General features: G+C 43.4%; 3 protein-coding genes across 11 annotated transcripts in view; 1 reads left to right on the plus strand and 2 right to left on the minus strand.

Moving 5' to 3' along the window:
• Nucleotides 1-202: 202 nt before the first annotated feature.
• Nucleotides 203-13,727, minus strand: ARV1 (ARV1 homolog, fatty acid homeostasis modulator). Its single transcript, XM_073338020.1, has 5 exons — nucleotides 13,495-13,727; nucleotides 7,013-7,132; nucleotides 3,616-3,769; nucleotides 1,522-1,746; nucleotides 203-950 (listed from the first exon to the last, which is right to left on the minus strand). Exons 1-5 carry the CDS (start codon nucleotides 13,696-13,698, stop codon nucleotides 844-846), a joined length of 810 nt encoding a protein of 269 aa, XP_073194121.1. The 5' UTR covers nucleotides 13,699-13,727; the 3' UTR covers nucleotides 203-843.
• Nucleotides 13,728-13,804: 77 nt separating this feature from the next.
• The window catches only part of TTC13 (tetratricopeptide repeat domain 13), a 98,164-nt gene continuing 85,361 nt past the window's right edge, over nucleotides 13,805-26,607 (plus strand). For all 9 annotated transcript variants that reach the window (XR_012158142.1, XM_073338030.1, XM_073338027.1 and 6 more), the window contains exons 1-2: nucleotides 13,805-14,095; nucleotides 21,636-21,730. Coding sequence is in view for 8 of the 9 variants with exons in the window: in XM_073338030.1 (XP_073194131.1) it covers nucleotides 13,876-14,095; nucleotides 21,636-21,730 (315 nt within the window). In the remaining variant the exon portion in view is untranslated. The remainder of the gene's footprint in view (nucleotides 14,096-21,635; nucleotides 21,731-26,607) is intronic.
• LOC140908211 (uncharacterized) lies at nucleotides 24,357-26,165 on the minus strand. Its single transcript, XM_073335166.1, has 2 exons — nucleotides 25,583-26,165; nucleotides 24,357-24,995 (listed from the first exon to the last, which is right to left on the minus strand). The coding sequence occupies exons 1-2, from the start codon at nucleotides 26,163-26,165 to the stop codon at nucleotides 24,460-24,462; spliced, it is 1,119 nt and encodes a 372-aa protein (XP_073191267.1). The 3' UTR covers nucleotides 24,357-24,459.

Here is a 26,607-nt window from a genome sequence, read left to right on the forward strand (position 1 = left end):
ATTTACAGCAAGTTAGGATCTCACCTATATTATGTGTTAGACCACTTCAAATCAATTTTACCACACAGGTTGGTTTGTTGTTGATGTCCCCTTTAAACCCCATCAAATAGCGAAGGTGGAAATTTTAAATTAAACCTAAACCGATTTTAAATGAAACAATAGGAAGCCTTTCTAAACAATTTTCAAGAAAGAAAGACACACATTTAGGGTTTTCAACAGTCCTTTAAAACAGTCACAAATATTAAATTTTGTAGATTAAAATAGCTCCTTTATTGTTTTGCTTGTTTCGAAAACATCCAAGAGTGAAGCTTAGTCTGTCCATGGTAATTGTACTGTATAACAGAACAGTCGATTCTGGCCGTACTTAGTTCTTTATCTGTTCATGACTCTTTTAGAAAGTACTGGTTTTGTTTTCCCGTTTCAATTTTTGCAGTTACTCCTTTTCCCTTCTAAGGAAAATCTCTCATCCAGCTCCTTCTGAAAAAACATCCGAAGTAGCGATTGGTGGTAGTACTGAAATTTTTAGCATCCATTTTCCTGTTACAGCTGGATCTATGAAAGCTGTGAGGGTAGCAGCACACTTGTATTTTTGGTGGGAACGTAAGCAAGTTCAGACTGAAGTTTTCTGGTATAACACATTGTAGCCAGACTACAGGAATTTCTCATTTTAAATCATATAACTGTTTCCAGTCAATCATCATGGAAAGTTTTTGTTCATATAAACTATTTGAGGCCGATTTGAGGCTTGCTGCAGGAGGATTATCTTTGAGAATGTACCATGTTGGTTTTTCTTTAGATTTTTAACATAATCCAAGATTTAGAAAATGGACACTGGACTGCTTTTCAAACATTCCATCCCATTCTCTGGAAGAAGTAGACTACACCATTTTCCAAAATGAATCCACTCAAGATGGCCAGCAAAGTGAGCTTTTGGCTTAAATTCACGGTAACTGCAAAAGAAAACAAAACAAAATGCTCAGTATGTCCAATAATTGAAGTTGATGGAAAGTTTGTGTGAAGCATTATATCAATATGTACATTTAAACAGGTCACACAGAAAAGATTCTTTTAAGATTCCATGCACAGCTGGGAAGAAAATGCCTCCTTAAAAGCTAACATACAATTTTCAACTTCAGTAAAAATGATGAAAATCAAACTAAATATGTTACAATGTTACACAAATCATGAATTCTACTTTCTATGTCTGAGTGACCCACACTGCGTGCCTCAATTTGTAACTGATTTGCATCTACAGAGATAATTATTCTGAGATAAGTTTAAAGTTTTCTACACACATTTTCTGCTTCATTCACTTTTTATGAAAGGTCCAGTGTCAAAATTTTAGGCTAAAAAAAGCCACACCAAACAAGCCACCCCTATTTCAACAATACTTCAGAAATTAAACAGATTGGTTTTTTAAATCACTGAAAATATAAGTAGAACAATGTGTAGTGGTAACTTGTAACAGTATCTCTTACATTTAAGAGATATTATACTAATAAAACAGAAGCAGAAAAGTACCTCTAATCGCTTGAGAGTTTGATGTCAGGACAAATACTTTTATGAGTTTGAGGCACAAAGGCGTATAGTCATGTTCCCAAATAACAGCAGGAATCAGTAGAAGTTTTCCATAGCTAGACAACAACAGGGCTTTCAGAAGAAAGATGAAGTCTGACTTTGTTTTCAGGCTCTCAGGTCTTGCTAGCCAAAGGGCAGTAAAGATGCCAACCAAAAATGCCGTTTGTTCTGAGTGGAAAATGGGAGAAAAAACAGCATGACACACCAAATCAAAACCTTTCTTGATTAATCTTTGTGAAAATGACAAGTGCCAAATACAATTGAGCTTCTGACTATTTAAATAAAATTTTATAATCAGTCATGAACAAAACATCCTCTCATTGCCTCAACACCCACCATACATCTTTATTAGCCTAACCAAGCATGACTCATTCTACCAGTAACCCAAACCAGCCCAATCTCCATCAAAAGGATTCAGTCACTTTTATCTATATGACTGCACACATCACAGGAAAATTAACGTGCAAACTTTCCTCTATTTCTATTTTTCCTTCCTAAATACAGCCTGTCTTTTCAGCTAGTCTTTACCCTGTAAGCCAATGTCATCATTACTTATATTCCCTGAAAGCTTAGCAACAAAGAATCTTTTGGCTCAGGGAAGAACACAAAGGCTCAAGGTGTTACTGAATTACTAGGCCTTCCCTACACTAGTACATTTGGGTTAATTCACCATCAGTGCCGCTCCAGCAATGGTAGCACTGGAGAAAGTGCTAGCGAAGACCGAGCTCAGAGGCACTTTTACCACCCTTTAATAAAAGCCTGCTCGGAGCAAGGTTAGATACAGCAATATGAACATCAATCCTCATCTACAGTAGCACTTTTTGCTGAGGATGTGCACAGGTGATGAATTACAATTTAGTTTTTGGTAGCATAGCTACACCCCTAGATTGAAGGTATTAAACTTCAAAGTTGAGAAAATCCTTATGGTTCTATTAGATGTGTCTGAATTACACAGCAGTACCACAAGGATTTAAATATACTTTAAAAAAAGTTAAATTTTTATTTTCCCTTCTGTTGTTTCAAATACACTTTTAGAAGCTTGGAAACAACATCTCTTCCCTAGCTCCCAGGTTTGTCATTATTCAATTTGGCAAATGTTTTTAAAAATTTATTTAAAGTTCAGAAGTAAAATTTTTTTTTCCTGGTTACTGTTTATTTTCATAATCATCATTGTCAATATCACTCCAACTCTAGGAATAAGCTTTGCAGGGAATCAATATGTAAGGAATTTATGTTTCCAGTTGCTAGTTGCCTCTCCAGCAAAAGAATAAAAATAACATTTGGCCAGTCACAAGAAGTGGTTTTAGTTTTCTTTCCTTTTTCAATGGCATGTAAAATAAACTAGCAATGGAGAATCCATACAACATTTCCTAAAGTTTCTTAACATTTTTAGAATAGGACAAATGAGAAACTTGAACTAAATATAACCTGTTTAATGCACCCTATTAGTAGAAGTAATATATTTGGGACTGATCTGTCAACATGTGGAAAGGCAACTGGCATTAAAATGTTATGGTGGGCAACCTAAAATAAGACATAGCACGTGGCAGAACCTGTTTATTAACTGATATTTGAATCAATTAAATCTTACATAAAATGCAGCATGCTGCTAATATCCTAGAAGTTCAGTCTTTGGAATAAGGCATAGCTGTCCATTACCCCTTATAAACAACACCATGTAAATGGATGCCTATTCAGACTTAATATTCTGAAATACTGTCATCTTCTGGTATGGATATTTAATGCTGATCACACCAGACTGCACTGTAATCAGGTGATTGCCATGTACAGTGGCATTAAAGGAATACAGGAAACAGTATATGAATAAATGAAGTAACTTATGTAGTGCTATTTTTCCCTGAAGGACCACAGAAATGTTTTAGACTGTCTATATATAAATCTATCACAGATCACTCAGCCACCTCTAGGGTAGAATATGGCATGCATTTTGTGCTAGCAAATTCCTCAATGTATTGATCTTTAAGATTTAATATAAAAGATTATTTGAAAGTGATATGAAATAATCATAGTTCTCACCTAAAGAAGCAATTCCAAACATTCTATAAAAATCCCATTCTTTAGCATATCTGATTAAGTCATCAGGGTCTGTGTTTTGGCTTGAATCCTGTAGCTGCAGCCACCTGAGATAAGCTTCACAAAGCAAACAAAATATGCAAAGCTTCCCATGAATCTGATATGAAAGAATGTTGACAGCATCAGTATCAAATATTTTTAATTCAAGGTCATCTCTTAGCATCTCTAGGCACACAGCTGAGGTAGCTTTATTACTTTTGCTCAGGAATAGAAACAAATGACTTTGGTTCAGTTCTACTAGATTAGCACACGTTTTAATAACAATTAGCTGCTTTAACATATTAGCCCGATTGGAGAGGTTGGGCGTGGCAAGTCATATGAGCAGCTCTGGGCAGAAGAAAGCATAAAGTTGTGGTACATGAGTGTGTTTGGATGTGGAGGGGGAAAAGGGGGCTCAATACAAGCATAATTCGGTGTCTCAAACAGAGCTTAAAGTATCACCTGAAAAATGTGACTTAAAAAAAAAAACAAAAACAAAAAAACCCACACAGACCAGGGCATGTGTATCCATATCTAATGTGCCTGGTTTATAAATAAAGTGAGCTTCCACCACTAGCAATAAGAAAACTCAACTAGGGAGGTGACTATCAGCCTAGTTCAGGGGTATTCCATTTTTTGTCAAGTTCCAAATTTCTTGGTCAAAGTATAGTCAAGGTCCAGACCTCCAGCCAGCTCCCTCCCTACCCCCCCCACCCCACCCCACAATTGCCAGCCAGCAAAGTTAGGTGACCGTATTTCCCTAATCTGAAAACAGGATGCATGGGGCTGGTCTGAGCCACCTGGCATTGCTGCTTGCCCCCCCCTCCGTTTCTCCATGCCCCCAATTGAGCCAAGTGGCAGAGATGGAGGAATGGGTATGGGCTGGGATCTGGGCAGCAAAACAGGGTATGAACGTGTACTTTTCAGCTCGGAGCCAGGATGTGGGATGTGAAGCTATTGGACTATGGTCCAGCTAGTGGTGTGAAGCCCCTTTGGAGACTGGGATAGCAGAGGGGCAGGAAGGAGGCTCTGGGTTGTGGGAGGGACCAAGGAGACTTCAGATAGCAGCCCTGGGGGAAGATAGAGGGAGGCTGGGATGTGGCAGAAGAAGGTAACTGGAGGTGGACTGGGGAGGGAAAGAAGCCAGAAAGGGCTCCAGGGACTGGCACCGAAGGATGGGGTGGGGAGGACATGAGACCGGGGAGTGGGCTCTGGGGCAGAGAGCACGAGGCCAGGTGGGGCAGTGGGCTCTGGGGACCACTGGGAGCACAAAGCATAGCTCTCCATGGCTCCAGCCCCACCCCCAGCTCAGCCCACACGCAGAGGTGACGTATAGTTGTGGTTAGTGCAGGGAGGAGGGACGAACAGATGAAAGGTTGGGGGGGGTCACATCCCCCCCGATTTTTCAGGATGCCCAGAAACAAGGAGAACACACCCTCCCACCCCAGCAGTGGCTCTCTGTGTCCCTGCAGCACAGGGAGCAGGAAGCAGCAGGGCGGCTGGCTGAGCTCCTCCTCCTCCCACCTCCATGGGGCTGCTTCACCTTTCCTGCTGCTGGAGTCCCATGCATTGCCTCTGCTTCCACGCCCCACCCCAAACCTTGGTGGATGATCTGCAAAGCAGGCAGCAGCACTGGGACTCCAGTGGCAGGAAAGGCAAAGCAGCCCCGTGGGGAGAAGAGCTCAGTGGGATGCCCTGCTATCTCCCCATGCTGCATGGACTGTTTGCTGAGCAGTATCAGAATTTGAGGTCTGTTTCCCATTCAGAGCCGAAATCAGAGAGATAAGAGTCAGATATTTTCTTAGCGTGGTCAGTTGGTTTACAAGTCCTGCTTCCTTGGGCGGAGATATTCATAGACAAATCCCTCTTAGGCCTGATCTGCACACAAAGCTGTGCCTGCATAACTAAAAGTGTGATAAACTGGTGCAACTTTTGTGTGGATTCTCTTATATCAGTTAAAAACCAGTTGTATAATTTTACAGGTGCAAGCAAAACTGCTACAAGCCAGGTTTAAGTCATAAGAGTTACACCAGTTTAACTAAACCAATTTCAGTTACATTGGTGCAATTTCTGAATGTAGATAAGCCCTTCCAGAAGCCTCAGGTAAGACATCTCTATCCTGTTCCCAGAAGCAGGTATTTTGCCAAAGTCTTATTGCTTAAACTCCATGCTCCTTTTCACCCTTCAGCTCCTGCACTTCTCACCTGGGAAACCACTAATCCACAATTGCTCACCAAGATCACATGGCCTAGAAAGAGTGACTAACTTTCCTGAGTGACCTGGACCCTGAGTGACTAACTTTCCTTTTGTGCAGCTGCTCTGCAGCACAAAGGGCTTCTCTACATGATGCGATAATGTGTACTAAAAAGGGTGTGAATTCTAAAGTGCACACAAAGTGTTGTGCATTAACTGGCCTATGTAAACCCTGCTGGTGTGCATTAAAAGTTTTAGAGGGAACTTTTAGGCGCGCCAGCAGGGTTTACACTGGCCAGTTAGCATGCAACACTTTGGTGCACTTTACAATTCACACCCTTCCTGTATGCATTGTTGTACTGTGTAGACCTGCACATAGGATCTTCAGAATTTCAACTGCCAGACACACGAAAGTGCTTTAACCCACACAAAGTGCTTTAAACCTCTCAACAGCTCTCTGGGTCCAGTCATTTTGCATGACAGCTTTAGCTCTTTCTAGGGCATTTCACCCTGGGTACTTATGCATCAGTGATTCTTAACATGCAAGCCATCATCATCTTTCGCCATAATAATTTTTGTAACTTATTTTACTACAGCAGAGGAAGCCTGTAAGAGGGTAATACTAGTCTTTTCTAGTATAGTAATATGTTAGTATTGTACCTTATACTACTGCTGAATTTAAAGAGACATTTCCAGTAGAGATTGTAATTAGCAATTTACAGCAGAAGTGGACCTCTTCCAATGGCTCTGGTCAGAAAACTGACTACTGAAATATGGCCCCTTCTTGTTCAACAGCTCTGCTCCTTGTGTGTATTCCAAATCACGTGTGATCACTCTTCTGACAAAAGTAAGTTTTTAACTCTTGTAAGCAATATCTTTACTACGATAGCTGTGTTTACTAACTCTACCTGGACTGTAGCTCTCCTAGCAGCAGCTACAAAGTTTGGTATTCCACTTGCTTTGTTTATAGCATTAGACCCTTAACTTGGGCAGAGAACAAAATAGTAGTTAAACTTTCTTGGACTTGTGGAGGGGCAGGAGAAAAAAAACCAACCAATATCTTAGGGCAGCTACTAAATCTTGTTTTCACTGTGATTCTTATTTACTTGTCATTAGTCTCATACATCTTGTACAAAGCCAAAGAGGGGAAAAAAATCCAGCAACTTACATTTATCTGTGTATTGAAAAGAATATGCCTGTAAGCCTGTGTTTTGCATAAGATGGCATTAATCAAGATGATAACAGGATCATACTCAATGTACTTGTCCACAGGTTTCTGGCAGGATTTCTGAAATTAACGAAGTTACAAGTTGTAAAAACAAGCAAACTAGCATGAGTTTATTTAAAAATCTGCTGTTCTTACTTGTTTAGCACAGCAACACTATAGTGGCATCCAAGTATTTCTTAAAGTTATGTCAGGATTTCTGTGATAAAGCCCCTATTTTCAATGGATTTTAATTCAGGCAAAAAAGTTACCTCCATTTTTTTATCCTGGCGTTCAAGCTTTCAGTTGGTTTCCCATCCCAACCAAATAAAAGATATCAGCTATTTTTATATGTTCTAAAATAAAGTTTTGATTTATATACATAACAATAAATTACACCTTGGTGCACTACATGGTATTGTGTGCCATCTCAGGCAGAGACAACTAAGTGCTTTCAAACATCTAAGGAATGCACCAGCAGCCTGCTAAGGCTTGTTATTTGAGCATGGCCGATTTATATTTTTAAAAAAACCTAACCTTACATTGCAATAATTTCTGTAACGTAAATAAAGATAGCTTTCTACTCTGAACTAAGACACAATGCTGGGGAAAAGAACCCTTTTCTTTGCTGTGCAGCCCTTTCACAATATAGTAAGCGTTGTGTTATTTGGCCCTGTCCCAGCTGGAAAGCTCTATAAACTAGCATTTATAATCTTCATAGAAAGTCTGGTTTATAGTCTGGTTGGCAGGGGGCCGGCAGGCTCCCTATGGGGCTTCCCGGAAGCGGCAACATGTCCATGCTGCTCCTAGGCAGAGGAACAGCCACGAGGGGTTCAGAGTGGGTGTGTGGGGGAGGAGGGGTGCAGGGCTGAGGGTTGGGGTGTGGAGCACAGGCTCTGAGAGGCTTTTGGGTGCAGCTGGGGGTGCGGGGCAGGGGCACGAGAGGGAATGTGGGTTGCCGAATCCAGGAGGTGCTCACCTCAGGCAGTTCCCCACAAGCAGCGACCAGTCCCTGTGGCCCCTAGGCGGAGGCGTGGCAGGCAACTCTGTGTGCTGCCTCCACCCCTGCCCTGCCTCCACAGCTCCCATTGGCCAGGAACCTCCATTTTTAATCCTGTTATTGCTGGAGAGTTTAAGAATCCAAAAACAGTTAATGAAATGCACCAGAAACCTGTCCCCATCAGTAGTGAAGCCACCATCAGGAGCAACGAATCACAAGACTTCGTGTTAGAGGTATGCCCCCCCCCCCCCCAGCCAGTATATTTTGGCCAGGTTCTAAGGGAACCGCATTTTGGATCAGAGAAGAGAATGTTATATGGGATTATGTAGTAGGACAGAGTTAGAGGTATTGGATTCAAAAACTGACTCAATTAACCAGCAGTTTGATAGGCTTGAAATTAAAAAGTCAGAGAGATGGAAGAAAGGATACAATTAATTGATGAATGTAACGACCATTTAATAGAGTGTGAAATCTACCATGGAACAGATTACAGTTCTAATTAAATGCAATGTCTCATTTCATTTTTTTTTTCTTTTAAAGACGAATCATGAAAGAGCATTTTGAAAAGGCATTAATTTACACAAGCTTCAGGCTGGTGTAGCACAAGAAACTTATAAAGAACTGTTTGGAGTGGTGTTCACAGAAACTCTGGACAGTCAGAAGCAAAATGAACTCACCTCTGAGCACAAGGGAATAGTGTAGGTGCTTGATGGAGAGACATGCCAGGTGCCCCCAGGTTCGCATTAAAAGCACAAAACTTTAGAACATGGATGCATAAGTGGAACTCTAGGAGAGACTTCTCTATTTGGAGCCAACAAAGAAGAAAAGGATGACAGAGCCAAAGTAAGGGGACACGCAGAAAGACTCTACACTGAAGAAGGTCAACTAAGCAAATGCCTGGGTCAAGGATACAGGCAGCATGGTGTTAGTGAATGATTTGCACGCAGTTTAGAAATACCATCCCATCCCACCCTACCCAGACTGGGGACCCAGAAATCCCAACAGGGATTCCTATGAGGAGGCTGCTGTGAACATGCACCAATAAATAGCAATTTTGATGACAACTGTGGGTTTTCTACTTTGCAGCTTCTGGAAACGATATACACACACAAAACATATGAAACAGCCAATGTAGCATCATGATGAGGAGTTCTAGTCTGTCACCACCAACACATGCTATACATAGAACACAACAGAAAGAGGATTAGCAGGAACAAAAACTTGTCACATCACAAAACCATGGCTGGGTGTTTTGACAAATTAAATAGTCTGCAATAACTGCTGAAGTATGTAAATTAATCACCCTTCCTCAGCCATCTTGCACAGATAAGATGCATTATAAAAAGGGAATTGCTTATTATTAAATTAGACTATTTGAGTCTTAGATTGTATTGAAGTTAAATCCTCTGCCTTTATCCTGCTAGAGGCCCGATTTGCATGAACTCCCTCAGACTAATTGTAGGAAAACACTTCTACTACCACATAAATCTGCTGAATTACGTAAATAAGAATGATAACACAACCTATTTTATTTTCAGTTTTCAGAGTAGCAGCCGTGTTAGTCTGTATCCGCAAAAAGAAAAGGAGGACTTGTGGCACCTTAGAGACTAACAAATGTATCTGAGCATAAGCTTTCGTGAGGTACGGCTCACTTCATCAGATGCATTCAGTGAAGTGAGCTGTAGCTCACGAAAGCTTTTGCTCAGATAAATTCGTTAGTCTCTAAGGTGCCACAAGTCCTCCTTTTCTTTTATTTTCAGTGTTGCTTTTGGATTCCTGACAGCTTCTTTGCCCCAGTTCCACCAAATGAATACTTAGCCCTCATTCCTGCTTTTTCTCTCCTTGCTGCTTTAAAAAATGGCTTTTCAATTAAATTTTAACTGCATAAAAACTAACTGCAGATTGTGTGTGTATTGCTCAATTAATCCAGCTGTTTTATTTTAAAGTGTGAGGGAGAGACTGGTTGAATTACATAAAAGTGCCTTGAATTGCTTATGCGGTGCCACCTAGGATTGTGATTTTTACCCCACTGAAGCCCTCCTTTTAAATGTGGCTAGGAGTTTCCCTACCTTCTCTTTCCTTCCTTCCTTCCAAAGAGGTATGTTTACAAAAACAGAAATTCTCTCTCAATTTTTGGGCATTGTCAAACCTTGACAACTTCCCTTTACTTTCTTTGCAGTATGTCTCCAGGATGGGAAGCAGGATCACCCTTTAACTATGGGCACCCAAGATAAAGGAAATCATATATCCTCTATCTTCACTGGGGCCAATGAGGTATAGAGAAGACTTCTACATATTGGTTATCAATTGCCATTTTTCAGTAGAATTTGGTGCATTTATCTATGGATGGTCACATGGCCAGTAGATCTCATTAGTGGAGACACGACTTCTTTGTCCTTAACTGTGCTCTTACAGTGTGAGCCATGATGCTTGATGGAAGGAAGACTATTTCTTGAATTTACTTTGTGACTAAATTATGACAGTTGTGAGGACTACCTCTCCGAACAACAATACAATAGTGGGTCTCATCTAAGAAGGCTCCCAACTTCAAAAGCTCCTTTGATTAGAGCTAATTATTATAAAACCTGCTTTAATAGATAGAAAGTATAATGACACCTGCCATAGGGATTCAAGTCAATTCTTTTAGGACCAGAATGAAATTCCAAGGTTGTGCTGTATAGCCTTTTGGGGCTAGAAATAGGGTAGTTGCCTTAAGGAAGCATGTCCGGGTTTGATAAAACTTCCTGTTTTTGAACATGCTGAGACCTTACAACACAGACACTTGATCTTTTGCTTGGACAATCTCATACACCAACATTAAACCCTTGCTGGAGGAATTCAAAGCTATGTTGCATTTGGTTAATGTGGTAATTAAACCATTGACTTTGCTTCGGTCTGTAGAACAAGTTCTATTTGTTGACTACTTTCCAGGCTCTGTAAATGTGATATTTACCTCATCCAAGTATCCATTTTGAACCTATTTGGTGTGGGATGGAGGATAAGTTTTGGCAACAGCTGACCTTCTCTGTGAGGTAGACACATTGGCTGGTCCAACTCTATGTTAATCAGGCAACAGAGAAATAGACTCTTCTAGCATAAACAGAATCACTGCGGCTTTCTCCATGCCATCTTTTGCATGATTCTCGGGATCAGTGAAAAAGGCATATTGCAGAGACCTTGCCCTGCTTTGCAGAGATTATCTAACACCTTGTATCCTGGGTCCTGATGCACAGAGAGGCCACCGGGCACTTGAATGAACTTTTTGCATCTGGATACAGCAATCATCAATCCATCAAACTGATTTACAATGAATAAGGATACTTCTGGGTGCAGGTTTCAACTTCTGCAATGTAAGATCAGGCAAATCCACAGTCTGACCATCTTTAGGAAACACTAAAACCAAGGGAGGGAAGGGAAATGTCAATCTATCATTGCAATGTGCATTTTTAAGACCTGCAGAAATCTCAGTTATAATGCCTTGTCTTTGCTCTGAGAGATCTACTGAACTGTGCACATTTCTAATGAGTCTGGAGAGATTCTGAGCATGCTTGCAGCTGTTTGATCATTAATTGATTGCTCTAGTAGGAGAAGAAGAGGATGGGAATGTCAACTTTCTCCATCATAATCAATAATTTATCTCTGCCTAGCGTTCAGCCTCTTCTAGGTCAAGAAAGACACTCTCTCTCTGTTCTATCTCAGCTTATGTTAACCACTACTTTTTAAAACCCAGAACTAATCGAAGACCTTCACAAAGCAGGTGTTTACTGTATATGCTGTTTACTATTAATATCAGAAATTGCCAAGCATAAAACTGAAGTGACAGAACACTTAAAGTTATTGTACATTTTGTCCAAATTCCCTGCTCAACTATTTTGTGTTGCGTGCCCATCATTTGGAGTTTAGTTACAAATTTAGGGGTTGGCAGGTGGCAAGTTACATTGCTTTATTTCTCCTCAAGTTGCCAAGAGCCCAAATATCATGCAAAAATATATGAGCTATATACCCAGTAATAACAATGAAATTCTAACAAGGGTAATTTTTTAGCATAAACATTTTTCTACAGAATGTGCCACCAGCAATTTTTTCTGATTTGCAAGGAATAGACAAGTTCAGGGGCTGTACTGGGACATAACATAAACATGGATGAAAAACAAGGGGTAATTGAGGCACACTTCCAGGTACTTCCATTTCAAAACCAAAAATCAAAATCAAAGTCTTTCATACAATTCTGTAAGTGACCCTATTTTTTCACCCACTACTAGAAATACCCATAAACAAACCATTGGCAACAAGAACACAGGTAAGTACTACCAAAAACTGAAAGCTATAAATAAGGAAAGGTCTAAAACAGTCCTTAAAACAGAAAGGATATTTCAACTTTAACTATGAAGTCAGTAAGAACATTTGGGAACATCTGAGTAAGCCTTTTAATGCCAATGAAATGCACTGGACAAAGTGAGGAGTTTTGGAGGCCAATTGCCAAGAAAAAAGGTTAAATATTCATAATAGTAAAAAAAGAAATACTCCTCAAATAGGTACTGCTTGGTATGTACGGCCTCTAATGCAGACATTAAAGACTGGGATATGAAGTAGTAATTATAACAGTTCTCAAATGCACATAAAAGTGACCACCATTCTAACCTTGGTACTGAGGCAGGCTGCCTCCCAATCTCATTCAAGGCACTACTGAGTAACCTTCAGGTCTAGGTTTTGAAACACATGAAACCCAGACATGAGGAATGGGCCCACTTCGCAAGATAGTCCTGACTTTAGTATGAGACTGTGAGGTCTGGTGGCATGAGAATACCCTGAACTAGGCACAGCCAGCCAGCACTTAGGACCCAATCTATTAGAATCTGCTCTTCGAAAACACCTGTTACTAAAACTGACTGGCCACCAAGCTGAGGGGAAGAGGAAAGATCCACTCCAAACACAGGGCCTGCCTATTGGGGGCTGGAGGGGATTGCAGGAGGACGAGGAGGAACTAGACAGAAAACAAAACACAATTTAGACTGAGGGGATTTGGTGGGTTTGCGGGAATGAGAGATTAAAGAGATGCGGGACCAAGAATAACCACACTGCACGACCTCCTGGAGCAACCTGTATTTAGTAAGGGGGCAGGGGGAGGAGAGGAGGACAAGGGACAGAGCGCCGGTGCCGGGTTACTCAGCCGGGGGGATCCCGGCCACAGCGCCGCTCCCACAGGGGCTGCCCCGGGGGAGCTGGAAGGCTGCCCGTGCTGCGGACGCGGCGAGGGGGTGCGTGTTTGTACGTACAATGCAGAAAGCAAAGGGGCCGGTCGCTAAAATACCCGTCCCGGAGAGCGCTCAGGGGGCCGGACGCCTAGCCCCCGAACCGAGACAGGGCCCGAGCCCGGGCGACCCCCACTCCAGCCCTCCCCACCCCACGGACCGCCCCCCGGCCCGGCCCGGCCCGGCCCACTCACGCAGATGGCGATGCGCAGCACCCCGCGCTGATAGTCCCTGTAGAGCTCAGGAGCCTCCTGGCTGCACTCGACGCACTTGTAGCCGCCGCCGCCGGGCTCCCCCATCGCTGGCGAGGGGCCGTTGCAGGAGGAACCGTCCGCTTCCAATTGCCTCGCTTCCCAGGTCAGGCTGATGGGGAGGAAAGGCGCCGCGCAGGGCGTCATGGGAGCTGTAGTTTTCAGACTGTGCTCGCTCAAGGGGCGCAACGGCCGGAAACTACAAGTCCCATAAGGGAGCGAGGCCGCAGTTTCCCCTCCCCCCCCACCTGTCGCTGCGGGGGGCGCGGCAGCAAGGCACCACCTTGGACATGCAAGTGCGGGGGGCGCACGCGCGCTGAGACGATGGCATCTGCCAGCGGGACCTGCTGCCGCTGTTGCTGGGGCACCGTTGCGCTGGGGCTGCTCGTGCTGCTGGGGGCGGCGCGGGCGGCGCTGGACCTGAGCGAGCAGTACCCGGCCCTGTCGTTGCTCAAGCAGGAGCGGCACCGGCAGCAGCGGCAGGGCCAGGCTGGGGGCTGCCCCCAGGCGCCGGACTGGGACGAACAATACTCGGCCGAGTGCGGTAAGTCGGGTCCGGCAGCGCCACGTCCTGCCCCGCTGCCTGCTGGGGGAGCCGCCGGGCAAGGACCCGCGGAGGGGGCGCCCCAGGCAGGCGGCAAGGAGTTCACAGACTCTCAGGGTTGGAAGGGACTTCAGGAGGTCATCTCGTCCAACCCCCTGCTCCAAGCAGGACCGATCCCCAGTTAACTCATCCAAGACATTTTTGCCCCAGATCCTGAAATGGCCTCCTCAAGGATTGAACTCACAACCCTGGGTTTAGCAGGCCAATGCTCAAACCACTGAGCTATCCCTCCTGGGAGGGGTTCCCCCTTGTCCCAGGACCCCTCTGTGTGAGGGTGACGTGTCACCTGGAGTGAGTGCGCGTGGGAGGCGCGTGGCGTGTTGTTGGCCGTGGCGGGGGGAGGCGCGCGGCATGTGCTCAAGTGTGAGTGCACGCGCAGCGTGTCCTTCCTTGTCCACGCCTCTTGTGAGGCGGTGGCTGTCAGTCATTCTTTGCTGCTCTCTGCCCCCGGGGTCCTTTCTTCCAGCCCTGGAAGGGGCTTACTTACCCCTGTAGTCACCTAGCTTAGCCCCCGGGGTCCTTTCTTCCAGCCCTGGAAGGGGCTTACTTACCCCTGTAGTCACCTAGCTTAGCCCCCGGGGTCCTTTCTTCCAGCCCTGGAAGGGGCTTACTTACCCCTGTAGTCACCTAGCTTACGAGTGGTGGGTTTGCCCTGTTTTGCTTGGCCAGCGCTGGCCTCCCTGCCATACCCCTATGTCCACCGTGCCATGAGCCTGGCAAGCGTATGAGGTGAACGGTAAATACTTGTGTTAGGTACCTGTCACCTGAAGGCAGTGGGATGATGTGGACTTCTCCTCTTCTTTGACTGTATGTTGCACAAGGAAGGGTTGTGAGTAATAAAGGCATTTCTAGTGAAATTCACTTCTTTTCTGTGCTTTGTGGGGCTGGGATGACCCTGGAGGTGACTGAAAGTAAAACAGGAAAAACAAAGCACAGGTTCTTCTCTTGTCATAGGGACACTGATCAATTTTAGAACTTTGGCTCAGATCCTCTCAGCTGCTTTGTTTGGGCATAACTCCATGAGCATGAAGAAATTTGTAGGCTCTGGCCCTTTAATTTTAAGAAATGCTGTTGATACAGCCCTGTTTTCTTGGATAACTGAGCTTCAGATAATCAAGATTTAAATGTGCAACGTAACTTATTGTTACAGCATCTTTTGTATAAACTGTATTCCCAGCGAACACTTTAGAGTTGTATCGTACATTAAAAATAATCAATGATGATACCAAATCATGACTTTGTCTGTTGCAATAAGCTTACACGAAGAAAAAAGTTTTCAGTTTTCAGAAGGCCGACAGAAAGTGCGAGTCCTCTTGCCTGATGTTGTTGGTTCTAATCCAAAATGAATGAAAAGAGAGCTGGCAGGTTTGCAGTGTGCAAATACAGAGCCTGTGCAAGCCTGAATTGTGTATTTGGTGGTATGGAGACTTGCCAGCTCCTTATTCTTTAGTGTGTTGAATAGGATTCAGTTTAAAAAAAAAAGTTGTCTTGCTGGTAAAGTTAATAATTGTTTCACTGGTTCTGTTTGTTTTGTTTGTTAATAAAGAATCTGCTTAATTTAGACCCTAATTTTGCAAAGGTTTAAGCATGTGCATAACATTACTCACATGAGAAGCCATCAGTGGGACTAAAGTTCTGCATACACTTAAGTTTTTGTAGGACATTCAATATAATATTTGATCATAAGCGTCTATTTGTTCATCCTTTCTGACTTAGATATAATGCATCACTTACAGGCAATACATGTAAACAAAACCAAATGAATATAGCAATATGAAAAATAGAAAAAACAAAATCCAATGTAATAGAGAAACTGCCAGATTTATTTATGTAACTGTAGCTTGTGACTTCCATAGTTTCCAGTGTTGTTGTTCTGTGATGTGTGTACTGGTATATCCTGTTAAGGTTGTTTAGAGAAGTTTAAAACAAGTTTAGCAAAGACTTGTGAAATAAATATTTTTGTCCGTATGTGTAAATATATATATTTGGATATGCTCTTAAGACTGCTGCCCTTTAAATTGTTTATGTAAAGCATCCACCTTATAGCAAATGGAAACGATTAGATGTTTGTATTACTGTAGCATCTAGGACCCTTAGTCAGGGACCACATCCCCATTTTGCTAGGTGCTGTAAAAACACAGTACAAAATTGGTCCCTGCTTCGAAGAGTATAAAACACAAAATTCTTAGCACTGTTTGTTTGTTCTATTTCAGAGTAACAGCCATGTTAGTCTGTATTCGCAAAAAGAAAAGGAGGACTTGTGGCACCTTAGAGACTAACCAATTTATTAGAGCATAAGCTTTCGTGAGCTACAGCTCACTTCCTCAGATGCATATCGTGGAAACTGCAGCAGGTTTTATATATACACAGAGAATATGAAACAATACCTATTCCCACCCCACTGTCCTGCTTCTGGTTTAACTTGGATTTTAACTTGAAGAGTGGTCAGTTTGGATGAGCTATTACCAGCAGGAGAGTGAGTTTGTGTGTGTATGGGGGTGGGGGAGATGTGAGAACCTGGATTTATGCAGGAAATAGCCCAGCTTGATTGTCATGCACATTGTGTAAAGAGTTGTCACTTTGGATGGGCTATCACCAGCAGGAAAGTGAATTTGTGTGGGGGGGTGGAGGGTGAGAAAACCTGGATTTGTGCTGGAAATCACTTTAGATAAGCTATTACCAGCAGGACAGTGGGGTGGGAATAGGTATTGTTTCATATTCTCTGTGTATATATAAAGCCTGCTGCAGTTTCCACGATATGCATCTGAGGAAGTGAGCTGTAGCTCACGAAAGCTTATGCTCTAATAAATTGGTTAGTCTCTAAGGTGCCACAAGTCCTCCTTTTCTTTTTGTTTGTTCTATGTAGCCTGCAGGCGAGACAGGTCGGTACTTTTGTATGTTTACAGGTTGGATCCTAATAAATATAAGGTCGCTTATCAGTGGCTTGCTGTTTCTTATGTTTATAATGAAATAGGTACTTATATGACAGGCTGAGTTAGAATTCTCCAATGGAGAGATGTTTGGAAGACAAAAATTTCGATGTACTGATTGGGATACAGCTTGTATGAAAGATGCTGTGCAAAATAAAACATGTAAAATGGTAGTTCATGATTAGTTGAACTAATAATATCAGGTACATTAACATTAAGTTGAAAGTTTTTCTTCCTTATGACTGCATTCATCATACAGCAACTCCTTATTGATTTAACTATGAAACAATATCCATGCTAGTTTTAAAACCAGTGGCACATCAATCCATTCTCAGCTGTTTAGAAATCTGTCAGTTGTGGTTAAATGAATCAATAATTGAAAAAACTGCCCTTTTGGCTGAGAGGATCTGGTTGTCTCAAACTTTCCTACTGCTGTCATGCTCTCAGTCAGTTCCTGTCTATATTGTAGATCCAGGATGGCTTCTCCTCTGGTTGGATTCTCTACTTTATGGTTCGTAAAGTTGTCTTCTTAGTAACCAAGGAAACAATTTGATGCAAGTTTGACTGTATTTATTAACCTATAGATGTATGGGTAGTGAAATTCCTCTGTGAGTACAGGTTTCAGAGGAACAGCCGTGTTAGTCTGTATTCGCAAAAAGAAAAGGAGTACTTGTGGCACCTTAGATCTTCTGTCCTTTCCACAGTATGCATCTGATGAAGTGAGCTGTAGCTCACGAAAGCTCATGCTCAAATAAATTGGTTAGTCTCTAAGGTGCCACAAGTACTCCTTTTCTTTCTGTGAGTACAGTAATGTTAGAGTTTTGAGAATCTTGTAAATTGGTCCAGGATTTTTTTTTAAATGTCCTCTCTATCCTGTGGTTTGTAACAGATAGTCCATTCTATTTTTTCCCCTTGTATCCTAGGGGTTCTCAAACTGGGGGTCACAAAGTTATTACATGGTGTGGTCACGAGCTTTCAGCCTCCACCCCAAACCCCGCTTTGCATCCAGCATTTATAATGGTGTTAAATATATAAAAAAGTATTTTTAATTTATAAAGGGGGTCTCACTCAGAGGCTTGCTATGTGAAAGGGGTCACCAGTACAAAGGTTTGAGAACTACTGTTGTATCCTTACACAAATAACTTAATCACTAAATGACAAGTAGTTGAATTGTAGCTCGCTGGCATAATAAATACTTCTGATGTAATGGCACGGCACCCCACCCCTCCACCTTGATTCTTTATGCAGATTGGGCATGTTGCAGGAATTACCAGATGAAACCTTATAGCATGCATTAGGGAGAAGGTCACACTAGGTGATCGCTGTAGTCCCTTCTGGTCTTAAAATCTGTGAATCTTGGACTCCTCAAACAGTATAATTCCTGGTTTCAGAGTAACAGCCATGTTAGTCTGTATTCGCAAAAAGAAAAGGAGTACTTGTGGCACCTTAGAGACTAACCAATTTATTTGAGCATAAGCTTTCGTGAGCTACAGCTCATTTCATCGGATGCATACTGTGGAAAGGACAGAAGATCTTTTTATACACACAAAGCATGAAAAAATGGGTGTTTACCAGTACAAAAGGTTTTCTCTCCCCCCACCCCACTCTCCTGCTGGTAATAGCTTATCTAAAGTGATCACTCTCCTTACAATGTGTATGATAATCAAGGTGGGCCATTTCCAGTACAAATCCAGGGTTTAACAAGAACTTCTGAGGGGGGGGAGTGGTTAGGAAAAAACAAGGGGAAATAGGTTACCTTGCATAATGACTTAGCCACTCCCAGTCTCTATTCAAGCCTAAGTTAATTGTATCCAATTTGCAAATGAATTCCAATTCAACAGTCTCTCGCTGGAGTCTGGTTTTGAAGTTTTTTTGTTGCAATATTGCAACTTTCATGTCTAATCGCGTGACCAGAGAGATTGAAGTGTTCTCCGACTGGTTTATGAATGTTATAATTCTTGACATCTGATTTGTGTCCATTTATTCTTTTACGTAGAGACTGTCCAGTTTGACCACTGTACATGGCAGAGGGGCATTGCTGGCACATAATGACATGTATCACATTGGTGGATGTGCAGGTGAACGAGCCTCTGATAGTGTGGCTGATGTTATTAGGCCCTTTGATGGTGTCCCCTGAATAGATATGTGGGCACAGTTGGCAACAGGCTTTGTTGCAAGAATAGGTTCCTGGGTTAGTGGTTCTGTTGTGGTTAGTGGTTCTGCTATTACCAGCAGGAGAGTGGGGTGGGCGGAGAGAAGTGGTAAACACCCATTTTTTGTAGTGGTAAACACCCATTTTTTCATGCTTTGTGTGTATAAAAAGATCTTTTATACTTTCCACAGTATGCATCCAATGAAGTGAGCTGTAGCTCACGAAAGCTTATGCTCAAATAAATTGGTTAGTCTCTAAGGTGCCACAAGTATTCCTTTTCTTTTTTAATATAATTCTTGTTATGAGAATCATCCCTTTTGTGGTTCATTTAGAACTATAACTTCATTTTCTACTTGCAGTGACTAATTTTTAGTTGCTGTTCCAACTTGTATTTTATAAATAGATTGTGTTGCTTTTTGTTCTGTCGATCTTTTTTTTTTTTTTTTTTAAATTCAGTGTCAGTAAGTGCAAAGAGCAGAGAATTATCTGGTTATACCATTTTTGTTTCCGTTTTATAATACGGACACACAAGTAAGATGTTTCCTACAATAGTAAAGTGGAGGAGCAACAGCTTAACAATTGAATCAAGAAGGCTCGTATAGAGTTTTTTGCATTTCCACTGTTAAATGTTTTTTAAATCATTGCTATTTGCAGTAGATAAGCAAAGGATTAATTTTGCTTCTTGCACATGTGGTAGAAGTCTTTTGCCTTCTTCAATATTTCAAACTGGTTGTCAAGTTTCCTTCCCCACTCTGAACTCTAGGGTACAGATGTGGGGACCTGCATGAAAACCTCCTAAGCTTATTTTTACCAACTTAGGTTAAAACTTCCCCAAGGTACAAACTATTTTCCTTTTTCCCTTGGACTTTATTGCTGCCACCACCAAGCGTATAACAGATATATAACTGGGAAAGAGCCCGCTTGGAAACGTCTTTCCCCCTAAAATCCTCCCAAACCCTACACCCCCTTTCCTGGGAAAGGCTTGATGAAAATCCTCACCAATTCGCATAGGTGAACACAGACCCAAACCCTTGGATCTTAAGAACAATGAAAAAGCAATCAGGTTCTTAAAAGAAGAATTTTAATAGAAAAAGTAAAAGAATCACCTCTGTAAAATCAGGATGGTAAATACCTTACAGGGTAATTAGATTCAAAACATAGAGAATCCCTCTAGGCAAAACCTTAAGTTACAAAAAGACACAAAAACAGGAATCTACATTCCATTCAGCACAGCTTATTTTCTCAGCCATTTAAAGAAACAGAATCTAACGCATATCTAGCTAGATTACTTACTAAATTCTAAGACTCCATTCCTGTTCTGTACCCGGCAAAAGCATCACAGAGACAGACAGAGAGAGACTTTGTTTCTCCCTCCCTCCAGCTTTTGAAAGTATCTTGTCTCCTCATTGGTCATTTTGGTCAGATGCCAGCGAGGTTATCCTAGCTTCTTAACCCTTTACACGTGAAAGGGTTTTTCCTCTGGCCAGGAGGGATTTTAAAGGTGTTTACCCTTCCCTTTATATTTATGACACTGGTGAAGAAGATTTTTTATTTCAGAGTTTCTTGTATCTGTAGTCATTAAACTCTGTAATGCCTGAGATTCTATTTTGATTTCTTCAATTAAGCAATGTATTATTTTTTTCTTCCCTTTGCTCTCCCCCACTTCCCCACCCCATTTACATACTCTTTCTGGGTGTATCCCATTTTTGGATTTCTATTCATGTTAGACTTTCTATAGTGCCTTTCACTGTAACATGTTAACTACTGCTTTTTCATGTGTTTGTGTCCCATCCCTTATTTTTACCATTCTTTCTACTTTTGTCTCCTTAATCTTTCTCATCTATCCCTTTCCAGTCTTCACCCCACTCTTTGCTGGCCAGCATACCAGCCACCTTTCCTCTATCTGAAGGCTGGACGTAGACCCATCCAGTGGTTCTCCCTAGGACCTAAATGTGCTGGCTCAAGGAATGAGGGACCAAATAGTCTCAAACTGACATACACTGTTTTTCCCACTCACTTTCCCACTTCTTTCTCCTTATGGTTTTTTTTCCTTCTCTCCCTCATCTCCTCCTGGTTTTCTTCCCATATAGCTTTTCTGTGCTACTACTCTTGCACACAAATTTTGGTCAGCTCCATAGGCAGAAATAGTAGTGAAACTAACTGTATAATAAAGTTCATGTCAGCTATTGCACTTCTTGTCATCACTTCTGGACCAAACATGATGTATGGAACATATCAACAGTCCTACTTTATGGGACTGCCCTGTAGAGGAATTTTTAAAAGGTGGGGTTGGCATTAGGAAACATGGCATTTGCATGATCTTGTACATTTATACCCTGCTTAAGTATAACAGTTCAAGTAGACTATCCAGAGATAATTCAAATATTTGTTTTTGCAGATTCACCACTTTTGCATTTCCATGAGTCAGACTGTGAACTAAGAGGGTCTTCATCCTGTGAATCTCTGCTTTCTCTCAATACTGAAAAAATTCTGGTACGGTGTATTCTATTTTATTATGTACAATAAGAATGCCAATTGGTTGTAGATGTGAGAGAAATGGGTTTGTGTATTTATTTGCTAGATGTTGGAATTATTAATAATATTAGAAATTATTAATATTATGGGAGACCATAAGACACTCATTTTACCAAAACCTCCTTTTTTGAAGTCCAAAGGCCAAATGGTATTTTATAGCATTGCTCTAAACGTGCCTAACAGCTTAAAAATAAGCAGTCAGTTTAACCAGTACAATAACAAATTTCAGAGTAGTAGCCGTGTTAGTCTGTATTCGCAAAAGAAAAGGAGTACTTGTGGCACCTTAGAGACTAACCAATTTATTTGAGCATAAGCTTTCGTGAGCTACAGTTCACTTCATTGGTAGCTCACGGAAGCTTATGCTCAAATAAATTGGTTAGTCTCTGAGGGTATGTCTACACTACGAAATTAGGTCGAATTTATAGAAGTCGGTTTTTTTGAAATCGGTTTTATATATTCGAGTGTGTGTGTCCCCACAGAAAATGCTCTAAGTGCATTAAGTGCATTAACTCGGTGGAGCGCTTCCACAGTACCGAGGCAAGCGTCGACTTCTGGAGCGTTGCACTGTGGGTAGCTATCCCACAGTTCCCGCAGTCTCCGCTGCCCATTGGAATTCTGGGTTGATATCCCAATGCCTGATGGGGCTAAAACATTGTCGCGGGTGGTTCTGCTTACATATCGTCAGGACCCCGTTCCCACCCTCCCTCCCCCCGTGAAAGCAAGGGCAGACAATCATTTCGCGCCTTTTTTGTCTGCTGCCAGCCAAAGATGTAAAGGATAGATGGAGTGGGTCAGAACAAGAAATAGACCAGATTTGTTTTGTACTCATTTTCCTCCTCCCCTGTCTAGATCACACTGCAGTCAGTCACAGAGAAGGCGCAGCGAGGTTAATCTAGCCATGTATCAATCAGAGGCCAGGCTAACCTCCTTGTTCCAATAACAACGATAACTTTGGTGCACCATTTCTTATTGGAACCCTCCGTGCAGTCCTGCCTGAAATACTCCTTGATGTACAGGCACACCCTTTGTTGATTTTAGCTCCCTGAAGCCAACCCTGTAAGCCGTGTCGTCAGTCGCCCCTCCCTCCGTCAGAGCAACGGCAGACAATCGTTCCGCGCCTTCTTTCTGTGCGGACGCCATACCAAGGCAAGCATGGAGGCCGCTGAGCTCATTTTGGCAATTAGGAGCACATCAACCACCACACGCATTATCCAGCAGTATATGCAGCACCAGAACATGGCAACGCGATACCGGGCGAGGAGGCGACGTCAGCGCGGTCCCTTGAGTGATCAGGACATGGACACAGATTTCTCTGAAAGCATGGGCCCTGCCAATGCATGCATCATGGTGCTAATGGGGCAGGTTCATGCTGTGGAACGCCGATTCTGGGCTCGGGAAACAAGCACAGACTGGTGGGACCGCATAGTGTTGCAGGTCTGGGACGATTCCCAGTGGCTGCGAAACTTTCGCATGCGTAAGGGCACTTTCATGGAACTTTGTGACTTGCTTTCCCCTGCCCTGAAGCGCATGAATACCAGGATGAGAGCAGCCCTCACAGTTGAGAAGCGAGGGCGATAGCCCTGTGGAAGCTTGCAACGCCAGACAGCTACCGGTCAGTTGGGAATCAATTTGGAGTGGGCAAATCTACTGTGGGGGCTGCTGTGATGCAAGTAGCTCACGCAATCAAAGATCTGCTGATATCAAGGGTAGTGACCCTGGGAAATGTGCAGGTCATAGTGGATGGCTTTGCTGCAATGGGATTCCCTAACTGTGGTGGGGCTATAGACGGAACCCATATCCCTATCTTGGCACCAGAGCGCCAAGCCGGCGAGTACATAAACCGCAAGGGGTACTTTTCGATAGTGCTGCAAGCTCTGGTGGATCACAAGGGACGTTTCACCAACATCAACGTGGGATGGCCGGGAAAGGTGCATGACGCTCGCATCTTCAGGAACTCTGGTCTGTTTCAAAAGCTGCAGGAAGGGACTTTCTTCCCAGACCAGAAAATAACTGTTGGGGATGTTGAAATGCCTATATGTATCCTTGGGGACCCAGCCTACCCCTTAATGCCATGGCTTATGAAGCCGTACACAGGCAGCCTGGACAGTGGTCAGGAGCTGTTCAACTACAGGCTGAGCAAGTGCAGAATGGTGGTAGAATGTGCATTTGGATGTTTAAAGGCGCGCTGGCGCAGTTTACTGACTCGCTTAGACCTCAGCGAAACCAATATTCCCACTGTTATTACTGCTTGCTGTGTGCTCCACAATATCTGTGAGAGTAAGGGGGAGACGTTTATGGCGGGGTGGGAGATTGAGGCAAATCGCCTGGCTGCTGGTTACGCGCAGCCAGATGCCAGGGTGGTTAGAAGAGCTCAGGAGGGCGCGGTACACATCAGAGAAGCTTTGAAAACCAGTTTCATGACTGGCCAGGCTACAGAGTGAAAGTTCTGTTTGTTTCTCCTTGATGAAACCCCCCGCCCCTTGGTTCACTCTACTTCCCTGTAAGCTAACCACCCTCCCCTCCTCCCTTTAATCACCGCTTGCAGAGGCAATAAAGTCATTGCTGCTTCACAGTCATGGATTCGTTATTCATTCATCACACAAATAGGGAGATGACTACCAAGGTATCCCAGGAGGGGTGGTGGAGGAGGGAAGGAAAATGCCACACAGCACTTTAAGCACAGCACTTTAAAAGTTTACAACTTTAAAATTTATTGAATGACAGCCTTCTTTTTTTGGGCAATCCTCTGTTGTGGAGTGGCTGGTTGGCCGGAGGCCCCCCCACCGCGTTCTTGGGCGTCTGGGTGTGGAGGCTATGGAACTTGGGGAGGAGGGCGGTTGGTTACAGAGGGGCAGCAGTGGCAGTCTGTGCTCCAGCTGCCTTTGCTGCAGCTCAACCATACACTGGAGCATTCTGGTTTGGTCCTGCAGCAGCCTCAGCATTGAATCCTGCCTCCTCTCATCACGCTGCCGCCACATTTGAGCTTCAGCCCTGTCTTCAGCCCGCCACTTACTCTCTTCAGCCCTCCACCTCTCCTCCCGGTCATTTTGTGCTTTCCTGCACTCTGACATTATTTGCCTCCACGCATTCGTCTGTGCTCTGTCAGTGTGGGAGGACAGCATGAGCTCGGAGAACATTTCATCGCGAGTGCGTTTTTTTTTCTTTCTAAGCTTCACTAGCCTCTGGGAAGGAGAAGATCCTGTGATCATTGAAACACATGCAGCTGGTGGAGAAAAAAAAAGGGACAGCGGTATTTAAAAAGACACATTTTATAAAACAGTCACTACACTCTTTCAGGGTAAACCTTGCTGTTAACATTACATACATAGCACATGTGCTTTCGTTACAAGGTCGCATTTTGCCTCTTCCCACCGCGTAACTACCCCCTCAACCTTCCCCCCTCCCTGTGGCTAACAGCGGGGAACATTTCTGTTCAGCCACAGGCAAACAGCCCAGCAGGAATGGGCTATACTGAGTGTCCCTGAAGAAAAGCACCCTATTTCAACCAGGTGACCATGAATTATATCTCACTCTCCTGAGGATAACACAGAGAGAGAAAGAACGGATTTTGGTTGAATGCCAGCAAACATACACTGCAATGCTTTGTTCTACAGTGATTCCAGAGTATGTGTTACTGGCCTGGAGTGATAAAGTGTCCTACCATGAAGGACGAAATAAGGCTGCCCTCCCCAGAAACCTTTTGCAAAGGCTTTAGGACTACATCTAGGAGAACCGCAAATGCCAGGGCAAAGTAATCCTTTCACATGCTTGCTTTTAAACCATGTATAGCATTTTAAAAGGTACACTCACCAGAGGTCCCTTCTCCGCCTGCTGGGTCCAGGAGGCAGCCTTGGGTGGGTTTGGGGGGTACGGGCTCCAGGTCTAGGGTGAGAAACAGTTCCTGGCTGTCGGGAAAACCGGTTTCTCCGCTTGCTTGCTGTGAGCTATCTACAACCTCCTCCTCCTCCTCATCTTCTTCGTCCCCAAAACCTGCTTCCGTATTGCCTCCATCTCCATTGAAGGAGTCAAACAACACGGCTGGGGTAGTGGTGGCTGAACCCCCTAAAATGGCATGCAGCTCATCATAGAAGCGGCATGTTTGGGGCTCTGACCCAGAGCGGCTGTTCGCCTCTCTGGTTTTCTGGTAGGCTTGCCTCAGCTCCTTCAGTTTCACGCGGCACTGCTTCGGGTCCCTGTTATGGCCTCTGTCCTTCATGCCCTGGGAGATTTTCACAAAGGTTTTGGCATTTCGAAAACTGGAACGGAGTTCTGATAGCACGGATTCCTCTCCCCAAACAGCGATCAGATCCCGTACCTCCCGTTCGGTCCATGCTGGAGCTCTTTTGCAATTCTGGGACTCCATCATGGTCACCTGTGCTGATGAGCTCTGCATGGTCACCTGCAGCTTGCCACGCTGGCCAAACAGGAAATGAGATTCAAAAGTTCGCGGTTCTTTTCCTGTCTACCTGGCCAGTGCATCTGAGTTGAGAGTGCTGTCCAGAGCGGTCAGAATGGAGCACTCTGGGATAGCTCCCGGAGGCCAATACCATCGAATTGTGTCCACAGTACCCCAAATTCGAGCTGGGAACGTCGATTTAAGCGCTAATCCACTTGTCAGGGGTGGAGTAAGGAAATCGATTTTAAGAGCCCTTTAAGTCGAAATAAAGGGCTTCACTGTGTGGACGGGTGCAGGTTTAAATCGATTTAACATTGCTAAATTCGACCTAAAGTCCTAGTGTAGACCAGGGCTAAGGTGCCACAAGTACTCCTTTTCTTTTACAATAACAAAGTATTCATAAGCATGTGATCAGTATACTTACTAAATAGGCTTGACC

The sequence above is a fragment of the Lepidochelys kempii genome, chromosome 3 (genome assembly GCF_965140265.1).
Source record: "Lepidochelys kempii isolate rLepKem1 chromosome 3, rLepKem1.hap2, whole genome shotgun sequence".
Lineage (NCBI taxonomy): Eukaryota > Metazoa > Chordata > Testudines > Cheloniidae > Lepidochelys > Lepidochelys kempii.

What these genes read in the sequence shown, in the direction of transcription:
- ARV1 (XM_073338020.1), bottom strand. Translation starts at nt 13,698, where the DNA reads ATGACGCCCTGCGCGGCGCCTTTCCTCCCCATCAGCCTGACCTGGGAA. An exon ending in TGCTGCGCATCGCCATCTGC is followed by an intron (nt 7,133 to 13,494) that starts GTGAGTGGGCCG and finishes CGTTAATTTCAG; the next exon opens with AAATCCTGCCAGAAACCTGT. An exon ending in GTTTGGAATTGCTTCTTTAG is followed by an intron (nt 1,747 to 3,615) that starts GTGAGAACTATG and finishes TTTTCCACTCAG; the next exon opens with AACAAACGGCATTTTTGGTT.
- LOC140908211 (XM_073335166.1), bottom strand. Translation starts at nt 26,165, where the DNA reads ATGCAGAGCTCATCAGCACAGGTGACCATGATGGAGTCCCAGAATTGC. An exon ending in AGGCGGAGAAGGGACCTCTG is followed by an intron (nt 24,996 to 25,582) that starts GTGAGTGTACCT and finishes TTTCTCCACCAG; the next exon opens with CTGCATGTGTTTCAATGATC.